At 43.2% G+C, this 17,783-nt stretch overlaps 1 protein-coding gene across 1 annotated transcript; it reads right to left on the bottom strand.

Annotated features, from left to right (window-relative positions):
• Positions 1 to 2,822: 2,822 nt before the first annotated feature.
• GPR12 (G protein-coupled receptor 12) lies at positions 2,823 to 15,922 on the bottom strand. The gene is made up of 2 exons (XM_085216126.1): positions 15,669 to 15,922; positions 2,823 to 15,296 (listed from the first exon to the last, which is right to left on the bottom strand). Exon 2 carries the CDS (start codon positions 15,281 to 15,283, stop codon positions 14,285 to 14,287), a length of 999 nt encoding a protein of 332 aa, XP_085072252.1. The 5' UTR covers positions 15,284 to 15,296; positions 15,669 to 15,922; the 3' UTR covers positions 2,823 to 14,284.
• Between the last annotated feature and the right edge of the window lie 1,861 nt (positions 15,923 to 17,783).

The following is a 17,783-nucleotide window of genomic DNA, read 5'->3' as shown; positions in this document are numbered from 1 at the left end:
GACCACTCGCTTTGATGTCAGAAAGGAAATATATTTCTACCAAGCTGAACTGGCCAATCTAGTGCCTGAGACTTTGGGGGTTGTGAGGACAGGCTCTCCTTCCCTAACTTGCCACATTCTCTGCGTCTTTCTGCATCCCTTGCCCTGTAAGTGGAATGATCTGGAGTACAATGGTTCTTGTCTTGAAAATCCTAAAAGGATGCACTTGAGCTTGACAGATCAAAATTATGATGATGGCAAACTCACTGCATCTTAAAAACATGTTTATTTAGGCTCTCTGTCAAGCGTGATTTAGACTTCATACGTCATGATAAAAAATAAAGATGAAATGGGTTCTGGTAGGCCACAAGTGGGAAGAAAGTGTGCTGGTACAGCAAAATACCTTTTGTTGTCAGATAAAGAACCCCCTGAGTTGAAAGGCAGTCTTCATAATTTGCATAACTTAATGCAAAAGAAAGGGATATAACATTTTGGCAGATACATATATTTTGGCTGTGGGGTGAAGGTGTTGAGCTGCTGGCTTTAAAAGCAATTCTACCCAGATTTACTTAGGGCCATTTAAAAATAACTTTAAAAGGTGGCTCTGACTTGGAAGCTTTTAAAAAGCCTGAGTATCTGCAAACGGAATTGTCTATGACATCGGTAACAACAGATCAATGGTATTTCTTATATTGTTTTCAAGTGATGAGGGTAAAATATCTGTTAACTGCACAGGCCTCACACCTTGAACAGATACTGAAATTTTGGCTGTGGGACACTGGTGAGGTTGTAGGTGCTCTCTGGTTTCCTGCTATAAATAGAGCCGTTCATAATCATTTAGTAAAAAGAGAAGATATGCTCTACTTAGTCCAAATGTCCACCTAGCCAGCAGCCTGTCTCCGGTGTGACCTACAGACACATAAGAACGTAAGAACAGGCACATGTATCTGCAGCACTGCAGCTGAGTCTCCTTGAAAAAAAGGGCAACACTGAACTATAGCTTTAATTTCAGCTAGTGAGCCTAATGCAACAACATTTTCTTTTGTTTACTACAGCACGGCAATTATTCAATGTGCTTGACAGATAAATAGCTTTCAATTGCTTTATCCTTATAAATACACTTACTATTATTGGCCATGAAAGTTTCCTATTGTATATCCATAATAAAAAAATTCAGCCGTTTCTCTCTGTTTAGCTCCAGACACAGTTGAAAAAATATCTGATATCCAACCACAGTGCACAGAATGCTATGCAGTAGGAAAGGAGGCAGTTTGGGATTACTGAGTGAACCAGGCGTTGCCAATACCTTCAGTTCTCTGTTAATTCCAACCACCCTTATTAACAGTGCTGTTTCCTGAGCTTGTGACGCTGCTGCACCACTTTGCAAGAAGGATGTTATGTGCACTACACAAAGATGCAGCCAGGATTTCTTCCAGTTCCTTAACACCATTAATGCTTCCATTTTTTTGAAAGGAATCCCTTTATAATTCTGGCTGAGTACCATTAAGATTTGGCAGGTTTTTACTATTATTTGATTTATTGATCTTGCCAGCCACTTTGCCCTCCTGATGAGACTTTCATTTGAGACTGCTACTTTAGACTTGTGGTCATGCACAGGGTTGCCCAAAGAGACCTTCAGACAGCAATGTGATGTGAATGGTTTTGCCCATTTTCATGCCTCTTCACCATCTTTTTTAACTCTTACCCCAACCTCCTCCCAAACAACTTGACCCTAATTACCTTTTCACTACTGGTTCCCATTTTGATATATGTATACACCAATTACTGCTTCAGTACCGTTACCTAGGTAATTTTAGCCTTCTACTGTACTATTGAGGTGCTCGCTGAAGCAGTGTTGGGCCTGCTGGATTCCAGTACCAAAAGATTCCTAGCATCGCTCTTCAATTACCTGCAAAATTTGGTTGTTTCCCACAAAGCTCCCCTTACCCACCTGTAAATTCCAGCCACCCTTTGTGGTGTTACCTAACTTTCTTACATCATTATCTGTCATGTAGAACAACTGTTCCCATTTCAGCCGGTGTTTCTGCCACCCTGCTCAGTAAGCTTAACTTTGAGCCATCTTCCTGCTGCCCCAGCAGTCAACTCTTCACTCTTCTCTCTGCAAACAAAGTATCCAACATGAGAAGATTTCTAAGTCTCTTAATAAACATCAGTGCAAATAATTCATTTTACTTTCCTCCACAGTGTTTTTCTCACTGCCTATTTTTTGTACTTACAGTATCCACAGACTTCAGACTGAGCAAGCTTCTTGCCTGTCACAGTTTTTATTAGAGGTTTCTTTATGCCTTGACGTGTTGTGCTCTTCAGAGTCTTCTATGATTTGCCTTATTACAACTATACATTTAACTACTCAGGGATCTTTTCATTTTGGGAATTTTGTTTCTAACAGCTTTCTTAACCCAGTGCTTAATCTCACACTTTTTGATATCCTCTCCGCCTTTTTTGAGAAGAATACAATTATTTTAGATGCCTTATTGGGGGTCTTAGAAAAATCTGAGAGCTGCCTGCCAGCCATTCACCATTTTAGCTGCTCCTTTTATTAGAAGCAGAATTCATCCTTACAGCATTACCTCATTGAAATGGATATTATGGCTTCTCTTCTAAGGGTGCTGAATTTTAATAAATAGCTGTTGTTACAGAGCATTTATTTGATAATTATATGTTGAAACTCAGCCTTTTTCTTCTTCTCATTGTCTCTATCAGCAAAGACAGAGAAAAATGTGCAAAGGGGAACAAGACATGCAAGAACCAAGCCTCTACCTTTACAGAATGCATTTGATATCAATGTATTATATATTTTTTTCATATTTATTGTAATGTGGTTTATTACATGTTGTGGCTTCTCTGTTAGATGAAATATTTATTTCCCTCCCTCTCTATTGTTTCTTCCCATTAATTTTTATTCAATTTACTGTTTAGTAGATTGGTTGATTGGTAGAGCCCAGGGGTCTAAACGGGTGTAGCTGCAGCTGACGTTTAGTTAAATAAAAACTGTGTATCCAATGCATCCTTATCACTACTGTGCTGTAGAACTGGCTATAGTTTAACTGCAGAAAGAGAAACTGGTGTGCCACAGTTTGTCCCCTGCTCCTCTCCATTACATCAATTCTTCTTCTCTAGAGTAAGCAGCTTGTGCCCACACGTCTGATGTGAGAGCAGGAGAGGAGCTGTGCCTCTGCTGTATGGCAAACATCACTGAGATTTTCTCCAGCTGGGAAGGCAGAAGATACAGCTGAGCTGCAGGACTGCAGACCTATGCAGTACAGCCTCGCTCTCCATTACCTACCTGACCATCTGTCAGTCACTAGATAAGTTCAGAAGTCAAGTTTTCATTGACTACGATATGGAATGGTCAGCTTTAAAGTTAGAGATGTAGCTCTTTCCAGCAATGTACGTGCCTGAAAAATAAGATGGGTATTCAAGAAAATAATTCAAAACACACACACACAAAGTGAATTCTCTCCCTCCTTCTCTGAAAATGAGACAGTTCACCGTTTTCTTTTTGCCTGTCAGTCACATTGGAAACACAGAATGGATTGTACTCCTGATTTGGAGCTATGTAGCTGGAAGACCAGACCAAATGTAAATAAAAGAAGAATTCAAGTTAACATAGTTTCTTTCAACTCTTATCTACTCCAGTTAATGATCACTAACTGCAACTGAAACATTAAGTGTCTACATCTGTGTAGCAGATCCCCTACAGAGCCTTTTCTACAGGACAGCTGAATTTTCTTCACCAAGATTTGAGCTCATACAGTGAAAATAAATGGCAGAGGGACAGAAAAGAAGTGAAGTAGAAATTAATTAATTTGGATCAAAAAGGTAAACTTGAAAGGAGGCTTTGGCACAACCCTACATTCTAGAATTCCCTTCAGCTCTCATTTCAGAAAGTATCTTCTGCCACCACTTTGCATTAGAACACAATTTTATACTTTTGGAAGAATACAGTGCTGCTTGAAATGTGAAATTCAATGAAATGGACAATTTTTTTTTTTTTAGAAAGGAAAATTTATTTATAGTTACATACACCACATATAAAATTAACATTGAACTGAAACATGTCATCGTTTCAATCATTTATGACAACACTTACAAGGTTGACTACAAAACTGTACAGTTCATATTTTGTAACTGATGCTTACAGCATAGTGCAATTGTAACTGTTTATTAACAAAATAATTTGTGCCTTTTTTTTTAAATAAAGTGCATTAAATGACTATCTTGTATACAACAAGAAGCTCTGTAGGTTGCAATCCAAAGCTTTAATCTTAAGGGAAACTGAGGCAAAGGTGTTTTGCTTCCCTTTAAAATGATTTTATATACTGGCAAGCTATGGTTCAAACTTCAACCACAGTTAAATCAAGAAACCTAACTAGTATAAGAAATAACCACCACACGTTGCTACGTACTAAACCAGAAACTGGTTCTTGTATAAAAGCACAACACACAGAATTCAAATTATTGTTTTAAAGCCATTTGTCTCCTAATGGGATGTGTAGACTGAAAACAATCCCTGTGCAGCTGCTTTTGTGAATGCTTTTAGAATTCCAAATGGAACCACACTGCAATCAGAAGTACCGGCAGTTTGGGTGAATTGTGCAGTGTCTCCAGGAAAAGCTCTCTCTGAAAAATCCACAGATGGGCATGGTAAACCAGAGGTTATTTTTAATTGTATTTGGCAATAGAAAGAAAGTAGGGTCTTGTTAGTAGGCCTAGAAAACTATGAGCGGTTCTATCGGCCCAGGCTAAAATAAATTCTATGACCTGGAGTGAAATACAGTTTTATAGCTTTAATTCAGAGGCACACTTATAACATTCTATGAAATTTCTTTGTAAACACATTTACAATCAACTTTTGTAGGTTTTAGCTGTGACAGTAAAGCTGAGACCAAAAAAGGACAATGTAATGGTCGATTTTAGACTAAAAAGATGCAGGCATGAAAAATGGATAGAAGTCTAACGTGACACTTCTAGACAAAAAGTAGGAAGCCCATTTCCCAGAAGAGTCCATCTGTCCTCCTCTACACACGTGGGACTGCTATTGGCTGCAGCGGAAAATGAATTTAAGCACAGGCAGGTAGCCCTAGAGACTGCCTTAATATTTTGCTGTGTACATAATCCATTTACCTGTCTTTTCAGCTGCAATACCATTCCACGCTATTGGCACAAATTACAAGCACCGTTTCCAAACTTTGGAAAACTAAATCTTGCTTCTGTACAGAATAACCTGTGGGACCAGCCTGAGTCCAGGAGCAGACTACTATGCCTTTGGCGTGTTCTGTGGTTCTGTGGTCAGCTGTGTAGAAAGCTGCATGCTGGGGCATGCTAGCTTCCTAAATAGTGAGTTATTCCCCTCCTCCCAAACTAAAAGCAGACTCTGCTTATAATGAATGGGAAATGCAAAAGAAAAGAGATGAAGTTAGGTTTAAATGTCATTGCAGAAGGCTATTTCATATCATCAGAGATCAGAAAGATCTCTGTTGCGAGCAGAGCTTGCTTCCAAAACCAGCGTGCTTTGACCCTGGGATTAACACTGAAAGCAAAGCCCTACCTGTGTATCATTTTGCAGTGAGCTCTGTGGGACAGGGGCACCACAAGAAGGGCTGAGTGTGGCTCACGTATTGAGGGAGTAAGCTGTCAGAATGGGACCAAAGAGCAGCAAAGCAAAAACCCATGGATGGAGCACAACTCCCTGAGCTCCACAGGGACATAAAAGGGATGTGGCTATCTCCGTTTCCAGAGAAACAGCTCACACTGCTTTCATTTGTGTTCTGTAAAATAACAGCTCAACAGCTGAATTCCCTATTATTTTGATGTGTTTCATCTTAGTGCATGCTGCAGTAAGAGGGAACTTCAGTGGGTACCAAAATCAATTAAGCATAATGAGCTCCACACCTTGGTCCCAAATTTTACAGATCCTACAAGGAAAAGCCGAGAGGGAGAAGGTCTCAACCTGGAGAAGAGGAGGCAAGGGGGATCTCATCAGTGTCTGTCAGTACCTGAAAGGAGGGTGCCAAGAGGTCAGAGCAAGGCTCTGTCAGTGGTGCCCAGTTCCAGAAGCAGAGGCCACGAGCACACGCTGACACACAGGCGGTTCCCTCTGAACACCAGGAGCACTGTGGATGACAGAGCATTGGCACAGGCTGCCCAGAGGCTGTGGGGTCTCCTCCTTGGGGACCTTTCAAAATCACATGGGCACGGCCCTGGGTGTCCTTGCTGGAAGAGGGATGTGAGCAAGTGGATTCCAGAGGCTCCTTTCAACCTCATTCTTCCCTGTGGTTCTGCAGTGTCTTTTTCCAGAATGTTTCTAAAGCACACATGTATTTGGTGTGCTCTTTAAAAATATAGAAGAATTTTTAGATACTGCAATACCCTGCAGGTTAGCATCAGTCAGTGCAAAATGTGCACCTGTCTCAGATGACTCAGCAGACTGCTGTTTAGACTTGTGATCTGTGCAGTCCTTTTTCCAAAGCATTTACGAAAGACAAAGGGAGAGAGAAAAGGGAAAGATGGTTTGCAGGAACATACAAGCTGCTATATAGGCTCATGTCAGTGGTAAATAACCCTCTGCATTCTGTCCTAGATGTGGCCACGTACAATACGCCTGTAAATTCCAAAGATGGGTATCCAAATCAGAGACATGAGAATTCACAGACAATCACACAGAAGGACAGAGGTGGGCAGGGCCCTCTGGAGGTCACCTTGCCCAACCCCTGCTCAAGCAGGGATACCAGAGCAAGGCACCCATGCCCAGGTCCATGTGAAGATCTCCAAAGAGGATGTTCCACAGCCTCTGGGCAGCATGTGCCAGTGCTCCGTCACCTGTGCAATAAACAGCTGCTTCCTGATGTTATATTTTCACAACGCAACTATTTTGTGGGAGTCTATTTCTTAGAAGTATGAGGTCATTTCATTTTCTAAGGTAGATCTTTGAAGGACAGTCTTCACCACATGCAGTTAGATTTGCTTTGTCCATGAGAAACCAGGAGCAGGTCTGAGCACAGACATCATGGTATACCATACATTTGGGATCAAACAATTTAAAGGATTACCACCAGTATAAAGAAAACATGAGCAGTTCACTCATTTTTTCCTCTGAAAGTAAATCAGGTAAACTTTCAGTGGGAAGCAAATGCTCAAAGTTGCTTAATTTAAAAGTGCTGCTGATATATTTGAAAGAGTTAAACTATAAAATTGTGGGGTTAACATTGATTCTTTACCTCTTCTCAGTTAAGAAATCTATTTATGAAGCTTGTACATAGCTATGAATTTATCAGTGCATTGTCTTTCAAAAGGGTCTACTGAGTAGAAATCTACAAAAACCTTCGTATATAAGCTTGTATGTAAAAATGCAGCACTGTGCTTATGCAAAAGAATGAGGCAAGTTTTTGAAATAAAAAGGACTGCTGGTTTTATAAGAGAGAAACCCTACTGTCACCAGCTGAATTATTCTTCGCTACTAGTTTCATGAAGGCCTTGAATGCGCAACAAACGTTTCTAAGTACTCTAAGATTTTAAAAAGGTCTGTTTTATTTAGAGATAATCATAGAATCCTTAGAGTTGAAGGGAACCTTTAAACGTCATGTAGTCCAGCTCCCCTGCAATGAAGAGGGATCAGGTTGCCCAGAGCCTGATCCAGATGCATCTTAAAAATCTCCAGGGATGGGACATCCACCACATCTCTGGGCAACCTGTGCCAGTGTCTCATCATAAAAGACTTTTTCCTCATATCCAACCTAAATTTCCTCTCTTTGAGCTTGAAGCCATTTCCCCTTGTTCTATCACCACAGACCCTGCTGAGGAGTCTGTCCCCTGCTTTCTTACAGCCCCCCTTTAGATACCAAAAGGCCGCTCTCAGGTCTCCCCACAGCCTTTTCTTCTCCAGACTGAACGGCCCCAGCTCTCTCAACCTGTCTCCATAGCAGAGGTGTTCCATCCCTTGGATTATTTTTGTGACCCTCTCCTGGACACCCTCCAACAAGTCCATGTATATATAAATCACTTCTGTAGTTCTGGGACAGAAAAGTCTGCTCCCAACCTGGGGGAGGAACCCATAGTACTGTATCTTGTTCAATACTCATTACATCAGCAAGAATTTGCCTTCATGTATGTGGAGTGCAAAACAAAAGATGTGGGGAAGTCAGAAAAATTTCCTCAAAAGTTAATTCAAGGAATTTGGGATGGAATGTTTGAATGAGAATGTTATTCTCAATCCATTCGCAAAACCTCCGCTGGAAAATTTTCCCATATCCTTTCAGTGGCACTGAATTAGTTTCCATCCGGGGATTCAGGCACTACCTGACTGTAACACAGCTCCACATCACCTACATTCACTGTTATTTTCTTCTCTTCCAGAAGAAGTCTGTGTAACAGTGAGATACGCAACAGTTTCTTCTTGTAGCCTGCCTTACAAGACTCAGAACAGTTCTGTGAACAAACTTCAGAGGGATTTTTAGCACAAAGGCAAGTTGTTCTTGAAGATACAGCTCCTGTAAAGTCATTGGCCCCGACACTCCTCAGAAAAAAAGGAAAAAACAAGTATTTACTGTAGAATAACCTGCTCTTGGCTCTTTTTAGTATTTTCAATATTTCTCCACAAAAATCTTTTCATTCACAGTGGAGCCATTTCAGACTGTAATCATCTGAATAAAACTCATGAGTTTGTGCGCTCAAGAGAAGAGCACTTCACTTCTGATCATGTTTCCTCCTTTCTGTTCTTGGGACACCATTCAGCAATAACAACAGCAACGCTGGCCTCAAGAGCACAGGGACTGCAGCACTATGCCCCACGCCAGCAGCTCTATGGCATCCTTCAGGTGCTGTGTGCGTCATAGAAGGCTCAAGATGCACAATTCAAAATGACTTTTTCTTCCCAGAGGATGCTTTCATTCAATCATCCTTCCTATCCAAGCTCAAACACCAAGTACTTGGCTGATTCCCCAGGCATAAGGACTCGTACCTCCTCATTTGTCATCACCTCCTTAATGTGAAAGCAGCCACATTGAGATTTTTGATCAATTAATGGGATCTGCAAGTTCTTGGTCCCAAGAAGTCTTTCAAGTTTACTGGGAACCCTATCATTTTACTGAGAGACAGGGAGGTAAGCACACCCAATTTATCTTCCCCGCATTATTTTTTACCTATTACATATAAAGCACAACCCTTCCTTTTAGCTTTTTTCTTTATAAGCAGAGATACTGAGATCTCCTTTATTTTATAAGCACCAAGTGCTCTTGAGTAACTCTGCTGCCTAACCTCAACAAGTTACAGAGGGATTCTTCCTAACTTGCAATGATTTGCTCTATTAGGACTCAGTTTATTGCACACCATAAATTATTTGAAAAATCTATATGTAATGAAAATGCATGTAGATATTTAATGTTATCCTTTATTTCTTCCACAGGTCCTGCTGCATCCTTCATCTTCCCCAAGAAGCGTAACACTGATATCACTTCCAGAATAGCTGGCCAGCAGCACTTTAGTGTTCTCAATATTCTTTAACTCTTAACGTGGGAACTCTGTGGGACAGGCTGGCTGATGTTGCCTTCTGGCAGTAGAATGACCCAACGAAATGCTGGCCACAGCTCCTGGCACTGTTCTCACTCACACAGGACTTGATCTGTCTACAGCTGATGTGCAGATAGAACAGAGCTGTTCTGTCAGATGCTTTGTACTGGCAACCACTCTGGTCCCTCTCCTCACGCTGCGAAGCTTTGAAACTGACTTGTGGGCACTCAGGGTTATCAGGACAGTTGCCAGGTAGCAGTTAGCTTCTGTTTGAAGGACAGAGAACCACTCAGTATCTCAGAAGTAACAGGAGTTGGTGTTTTTTTAAACAGTGATCACTCTGCCCAGCTGTTTTTCTTTCTTAATCATACATATAAAAGGCAGATCAACACTTACTTTCTCTGCATGAAAGTCAGGGCTAGCATTTTGAAAATAGGGTTCTGAATGCTACAGAACAGCAATTCTTAAAAGTAATAGGTTAATATTTAAGGGGTCTGAATTTTAGTGATGCAATTTCATCCCAACATTCAATCACAGTGCAGGCTGCTCAGTGCTTTGGAGAAACGAATAAAGGTATCTTATTTTCAGAAGTGTGCCCTAAGAAAATGAGGTAACAGCAGATTAACTCTTTGGGGACAGAACAGCGGTTGGCCCAAGCCAAAACTCACTACTGCCTGTGGAGGGATTTCAGCCACTCCAAGACATTTCAAGGCTGTCCCCTGAAGGTGAAGGATGGACACAACTACTTCTGTCACTGGCTGTCCGTGGCAGGAAGATACAGCAGCCACAGCAGGCCTTTCAGCCAGCTCCCAAACATCCCAGGTACTGGCAGGGGGTTTCTTCAATGGCGCCTTAATCTTGTTCTTTTAAAAACCAAGCTGCCTTCAGAATAGGCTAGCACCAGTTATCATGTCCATCTTGATACACCCACCTTGATGGGCACCACAAATTTGGGAATTTACAGAACTGAGTAACAATCAGAAATGCTGAACACAAGTCATTTATCCAGAGACCAACATACGACTAAATGTCCAACACAGAAAAGAGCAAAAATGCCCTCTGCAGTATGAGCTTTCTCTTGCAAACAGCATGAATTCAGCATCCAAAAACTAAGGTAGGCAGCTATTGCTGAGTAATCCTATTCAGTAACTTGAGGACCGTAAGACAAACCAGAAATAATGTCCCACATCAGTCCTACAGCACCTGTTTAATGAAGGAAGACTTCTCCCTACACAGATTATTTTTTGTCTGAAGAATATATTGCTTCCTCCCTATTGCTCTGAGGTTACTCAGCAGTTTATAGTACCTGCAACATGGAGGATTTTATTGCTGTTATACTAAAACCTTATTGCTGGAATTCTCACTGTTAGGAGAAATGGTTAAAATAATACAATTAAAACAAAGGCTTTGAGGTTGAACGGATGACTAAAACTGCTACAGCAAAATTAACTTCAGGTCAGATACATTAATAAATAAAAACAAACTTCAAAACTTAAAAATGAATGACTCATTATTAAAAGAAACTGTTGACATTATGATCAAAATACTTCACTGTACCCAGCAGGGTGAATTTTGATGCACAGGTGTGCTTCAATGGGACAAAAACAATAACATTCCTGCAAGCTGTCCAGATTTCTGTCAGTTTCAGAGGTATCTTTGCATGGAATATTGGCGCCAGACCCTAATTATCTGGGGCCTACACTGTTATTACCTACATACTCTAAAGTAAAAGCAATAAAATACTTAACTTCACAGTCTGAAAAGCAGCTGTCTTTCATGCATTTCTTCTTCTGGAAGTGAGGTAGGAGGCTTCGTACCCACAGCTCAAGAACTCATTCAGAGGTGCATTTAATAGCATCTCACTACTACTGTAAACCATGCTAGAGTTCAATCTGACAGCTATGGACAAACCAAGGTCACTGACTTTCAGAAGGATTTTCTGGCCTATGCTGCACAGTCTCAACTTAAGACCACTTCTCAAAGAGCCAGCACCCTCACTGGCATCACAGCAGTAGCTCAGGAGGCAAAATCATGTTCCTCACCTGTCTGTGGTGAAAGGTAAATGAGTTACTCATCAAATGAGGGCAAATCATGCCCCTGTGAGCCATTTCCTTTTTGGTAACTTCTATAATTAATCCTTCTCTCCTTTTTTTTGACTCGAACCATTCCTGAGGAGAGGAGCTTCCAATCACAGATCTCTCTGCTCTGGCCCAGGGAAAAGGTCGGCTCCCCTGACTGCATTAAAAGCCATGGAGGACTTAAGCAGCCTGTGGAGTGAGGAAGATGACAAGGAGCAGTGTTAAAAAGGAAATGATATTATTTCCCTCTGTGCTGTTTTTCTTTTTTTCCTAGCTTCCCTGCCACCCAGGTGTTGCAGGGAGAAAAACACTCGTGCCTGCAAGGCAATGTGAGGAGATGAGAACAGGTCTGCTTAAACAGCAGAACAGCTGCCCTAGGGACTGAATTACGGTCACAGTTGTAGCTGCTCATCCTCACGACACTTCCTCAGCAGTTTGATTCAGAGGAACAAAAAGAAAAAGAAAACAGCAAAAGGAGGGGGCTAGACTTTGTATCGCTTTAACGTATCTCAGCTGTCGTCTTAAGAAGTGCCACTCTACATTATTCAGCCTCTCTACATTCTTCAGTTCATGCCTTCTACCACTGTATAACCTCAGTACTTTGCATGCTTGCAAAACCACACACATACATAGTGTGGATATTTATAACCTGATTATTTCTTCTACAAAAGTCTGTAATAAAATAGGAACCTGACAATGATGAGCATTTCTAAGCAGATAAAGAACCCCAACACCCTACACAGAGTAGGGACCACATTCTGACTGTGCTGAGAATCTGTAAATGGCAGTGAAGCCATGGGAGCTGCAAGTTCACAGCTCTACCAGACCATGCCACACAATTAGCAAACTAATCAGCTTACAAAGAAAGAGCCAAATATCGTGAAGGTTGAAGCAGGTAGATAATGGAATTTGAACCCAGCGTTGCAACTTAATTATTGCTCATAAAACCTCTACAGAGCCTTGTTTGTAGACAATTCATTCACATTTGAGATTCAGCACTGCGTACAGCATATGATTCTTAACGTCACAGAAACTCTGCCACAAAAAGCTACAGTCATCCAAACATCCACATGAAAAGGACAGGTTCTGTTTGGAAAAATCCAGACCAGCAACACAGTTGTCTCTACTATTTATACTACACAGGTATATTATTTCATTGAACTGTAAATATTGCTGATTTTACACTCGAGATTTTTCGTTTTAACTGCAATTGAAGACACTGAAGCAACAATACAGTATGCCGACTGCGACATTCAAGGGAACATAACCTCCTACTGATGTCAGGGCATTAACACATGGAGCTCCCATTAATGCCAGTGCAAGGGGTACTGTGAACTCCTATGCACTGACATTGGAATAGACAACGAACTTCATAAATCTCCCAGAAAGGTTTCCTCTCTGACAATCAAGTCTTGAAATTAGAAAGCAATGTTTTATTTCTATTGCATTCTAATGTGGCTCCAGTAAAAGGTAAGAAATAGCTTTTAAACTTAACCATTCATGAGAGGAAGCTCTGCTTTTTAGACCAGAGCTATTACCTTATAATGAAGAGAACTGACATGCATACAGTGAGAAGAACCCCAATCTGTAACGGACAAAACTGCCAGAAAGGGAGAAAATTTTGATTCATGTTGCAGTTCTGGTTGCATATAATTATGAACCAGATACGCTCTGAGAATTTATAAATTTCTACATTTTAAATTACAGCAGAATAGTGAAACCGTGTGGCAATCGTTTTGACTTAGTAACAAACTTAAGTGGAAGCATTTCATGTAGATCCGAAATATTAGGTTATTCCATTTGATATTTCACTACAGAAAAACAAAACTTGTCTGAGACACTTCAAAGTGTTGCAACTGTTACAAATGCAGCCAGAAGAGACCATGTTGATTCATCAACTTCGAAACTCCCCAGTGAGTTCTTTTAAAGTTAATAATGTAATGAGACCTGATGTCCCACATCTAAGAGAAAACATCAGCCTGCCTTCTGAGTAGGAAGGCAAAGCCTATCTTCTGTTTCAATATCCAGCCAGAACTCGGTAGAGAAATGGAACTCCATAAAAATAACGATCAACCTAATTCATGCAGAGATGTAAAATAAAAGCTATGCAAGTACTTCCTCACTCACAGCAAATTCACTGCACTGAGATTATCACAATAAATACTAGATAAATCAGTACAATTGGCCATTATTTTGAAGAGCATTCTCATGATATAAAAATGGGGTTGTGGGAACAGGGCAGTGGTTTTTTCCTTCTTTTATTTTTTTTCCTGCTGTTTTAATAAAAATTAAGAGGGGAAACATATCCTGACAACAGACTGTAACATGCAGTATGGCTGAACTCAATCACATAAACAATTTCAAATGAGGTATGCTGTTTAAATCCATTTTTAATTAACAAACTTAATGTAAAATCGTGGCAAGCATGGCAAAGTCTAGGTTATATATTTATAACAAAAAGACCCTGAGCAACATCATAAATCTGTAAGAACACCGATTATTTTGATTTTGGAAATCTCCCTTTTAAACCATTTGCTTCATTTTGGTCACTGGGGTTTGCTGTTCACAAAAGGTCAGCACGTCCTGTGGCTCTGATCAGAACCCACTACACGCCGCTTAATGAATGCATCTAAACCAAAGACACGGTCACAGGGATGGCTGGGAAAGAAGGTGTTAAGGAGTGTCCTGCTGGCCGCCAGTCAGACATCGCTGGGTGATCTCGCTCTCTGAGACAGGTTAGAAGGAATGCAGCCACAGCAGACAAGCCACAGCGCTTTCTGTATCTCTTGGTTTCTAAAAGCGTATATTACAGGATTGATGATGGAATTGTAGGTAGCAGGCAGGAGGGTGGCATAGGTGTATATAGAAGGATAGGTGTAATCTGCTATTAAAGAATAGAGCGTAAAAGGCATCCAGCAAGCCGCAAAAGTCCCCAAAATAATGGCCAAAGTAGACACTCCTTTTCGGGTGGTCACATAGTGGGAAGTGGCCAGGAAATGGTGCTGCAAGGCAATCTGATGGGCATGGCGCATCACGATTTTACAGATCTGAATGTAGAGCTGCAGCATGAGGGCAAACATAAGCAAGAAGGAGACCGAGAGGACCGCCGCGTTATTTTTAGTGAGCGGTCTGATAACACTGCAGGTGGATTCATCTCTGAGGCAGTTCCAGCCCATCACAGGCAGCAGTCCAATACAGATCGCTGCTCCCCACAGCAGTACAAGCATGACATAGGTAAAAGTGACAGTCCTCTCCGAATTGTAAGTCAAAGCGTAATACAGGGAGAGGTACCGATCGACAGTGATAGCCAGCAAGCTGCCAACGGACGCGGAGAAAGAGGCCACAATCAGTCCAACCGTCACCAGTTTGGTGGCTTCCGAGCGCAGCAGGTACGCGAACACGAAATTGACGATCAGTCCGATCCCCGCCAGGAGGTCCGCCAGCGCCAGGCTGCCTATCAGCAGGAACATGGGCGCGCGGAGGCTGGGGTTATGGAAAATGATAAGCACCACCACGGCATTCTCGCAGGAGATAAGGGTCCCCGAGGTGCACAGGACAATGTCCCAGGGGTTCACCCACAGCTCTGGCTCCGGCTCTACCGCGGGAACCAGGGAGGAGCCCGAGGCATTCTCGGTAGAGCCGGCTTCTACGCGGTCCTGAGGCAGCCAGCTCGCATTGACCGTCGGCTCTTCGCTCATTTTAACCCCGGTTCTTCAACGGAAAGACAGGGTTTTACCGCCCGCACGCAGCACTGCAGGCAGCGCCCCGAGAGCGCAGCGCCCCGGGAGGCACCGCCTGCCGGGAGGGCACTCGTTACATAAACGGCACCACAGACAGAGGGGGGCACCCGGAGCACCGACCCCCGCTGAGGGAAAGGTGCCACAACGCGACCCCCCGCCTCGCAGCGCCGCAGCGCCGCTGCGCCGCAGCCGCGGTGAGCGTTACGGGTGAGGGGGCGGCGGTCCTTCCCCGACCCCCTGCGAGGAAAGCTCCGCCTGGGGTGGGGGGGCGAAGTCCTCCGAGGACTCACAAACTCCGCGCAGGCACCGCGACACCCAGGCAGCCCCCCCGGCACGCACACACCTGGGCTCTCCCGGAGGACGGAGGACGAGGCTCGCAGGGTCCCTCCGAGGCGGCCGCCCTCCACCGCTCGGCGCGAGGGGCCGAGGGCGCAGCGCAGGTGCGCGCGCTCGCTCGCTCGCCCCCCCCCCCTCCCCTTCTCCTGCGCGCGCAGCGGTTTGGGTGAGAAGAGGAGAGGGGAAGGCGGCGCGCGCGCGGCCACGTGGGCTCTGCGCGGGAACGGGGGTTCGCCTCGTGCTCGCGCGCTTGCGCAGATGCCTCCTGCTGCGAGGCGGGAGGGCGCCGCTGAGGGAGCGGGTGGGGTTCAGAGCTTGGTCGGCTATATACGAGAGGTCCTCGTGCTGGGCTCTAACAAAGAGGGCTCTGTGATACAGGGAGAGCCGTGAAAAGGAACGAGGATGTGATCTTGGTGGAGGGTAGGCAGTGAGGTGGGCTGAGAACTGGCTGGCTGACTGGCAGAATTCAGAGAGTTGTGGTCAGGAGCACATTTAGTTGGAGACCTGTAGCTGTGGTGTTTCCCTGAGGTCAGTGTTGGCTCTGGTCTTGTTCAACATATTCATCAGCGACATGCACGAAGGGATAGAGTTCACCCACAGCAGGTTTGCTGGTGATACAAAGCTAGAAGGCTGTGCTGCCATTCAGCAAGACTTGGACAGAGTGGAGAGTTGGGTAAAGAGGAAAAGGGCAACACGAGCGAATGAGGAGGAAAAGCCACACGCACCAGTACAGTTTGATGGCTGACCTGCTGAAAAGAAGCCCTGCAGAGAAGGACCTGGATGTTCTGTTGGGCAGCAGGTTGGCCATGAGCCAGCAGTGTGCCCTTGTGGCCAAGAAAGCAAATGGGATCTTGGGGTGCATTACAAAGAATGTGGCCAGCAGGTGCAGGGAGGTGATTCTCCTCTACACTGCCCTGGTGAGGCCACATCAGGAGTGCTGTATCCAGTTCTGGGCTCCCCAGTTCAAGAAAGGCAGGGAACTACTGGAGAGCGTCGAACTGAGGACCACAAAGATGACAGGGGCCTGGAGCATCTCCCCTATGGGAAAAGGCTGAGAGAGCTGGGGCTGTTCAGTCTGGAGAAGAGAAGATAGAGGGGATCTCTGCTGTTCAGAAATATCTGAGGAGTGAGAGTCAAATGGTTGAAGCCAGGCTCCTTTCAGTGGTATACAGTGACAGAGCAAGAGTAAATGGACAAAAACTGGGACGCAAGAAGTTACATACAAACATGCAAAAGAACTTCTCTATTCTGAGGGTGACAGAGCACTGAAACAGGTTGCCCAAAAGAGGTGGTGGAGCCGCCTTCTCTGGTAATATTCAAGACCTGTCTGAATGCTTTCCTGCTCAGCCTGTGTTAGCAGGGAACCTGCTTTAGCAGAAGTTGTACTGGATGATCTTCAGTGGTTCCTTCCAAGCCCTATGATTCTATGTTACCTATGGACAGAGCACTGATGAGATTAGTATTTGAAAGCTGGATACACTTTTTTTTTTTTTTTTAATGTACTGAGAAAGAAGAGAGAATTCAGAGAAAAGTCACAGATACGACATTGAAGACCTGAGAAATTGCCTCATAGTGAGGGATTTATAGAAGTTACTCTTTTCAGTTTCTCTAGGAGAAAATTGAGAGGTGACTGGATTAGAGCATTCTTTCACCAGGGTTTTATATGCCTCTAACAGAAAAGGGTATAATGCCTGGAAGCCGAAGTTAGAGAATTTCAGATTCAAAATCAAGCACATTTAATAGCAAGGTAATTAATCACTGGAACAATGCAATCAGCACAAATGATTTCCTCTGAATATCTTTTAGGAAGATGTCTTTATGAAATAAAAGTTTTACATGTGCAAAAGCCAGAATAAAAATGTACCCCAAATTAGTAACACCTAATTTTTATTTCTTTATATGTTATGATAGCAGGGAAAATTTTCTCATAACTCACAGTTTATTCTCTTCAGGTAAAAGACCATGAGGGTCTTAGATGTTTGGAAGCCATTCCTTCTCGCTTGGGTGCCAACTGCTCTTAATAGCCGTGGTCAGCATGAGGATCCTCTGTCAGAGGACTCTATTTTATCTAATAATTGGTTTAATGTTTGGAATCTTCAAAAGTATCTGACTTGGGAACATG

The sequence above is a fragment of the Meleagris gallopavo genome, chromosome 1 (genome assembly GCF_905368555.1).
Source record: "Meleagris gallopavo chromosome 1, MGAL_WU_HG_1.1, whole genome shotgun sequence".
Classification (NCBI taxonomy): domain Eukaryota; kingdom Metazoa; phylum Chordata; class Aves; order Galliformes; family Phasianidae; genus Meleagris; species Meleagris gallopavo.
The sequence above is the reverse complement of the archived record's forward strand: the minus strand, read 5'-3'. Positions and strand labels throughout refer to the sequence as shown.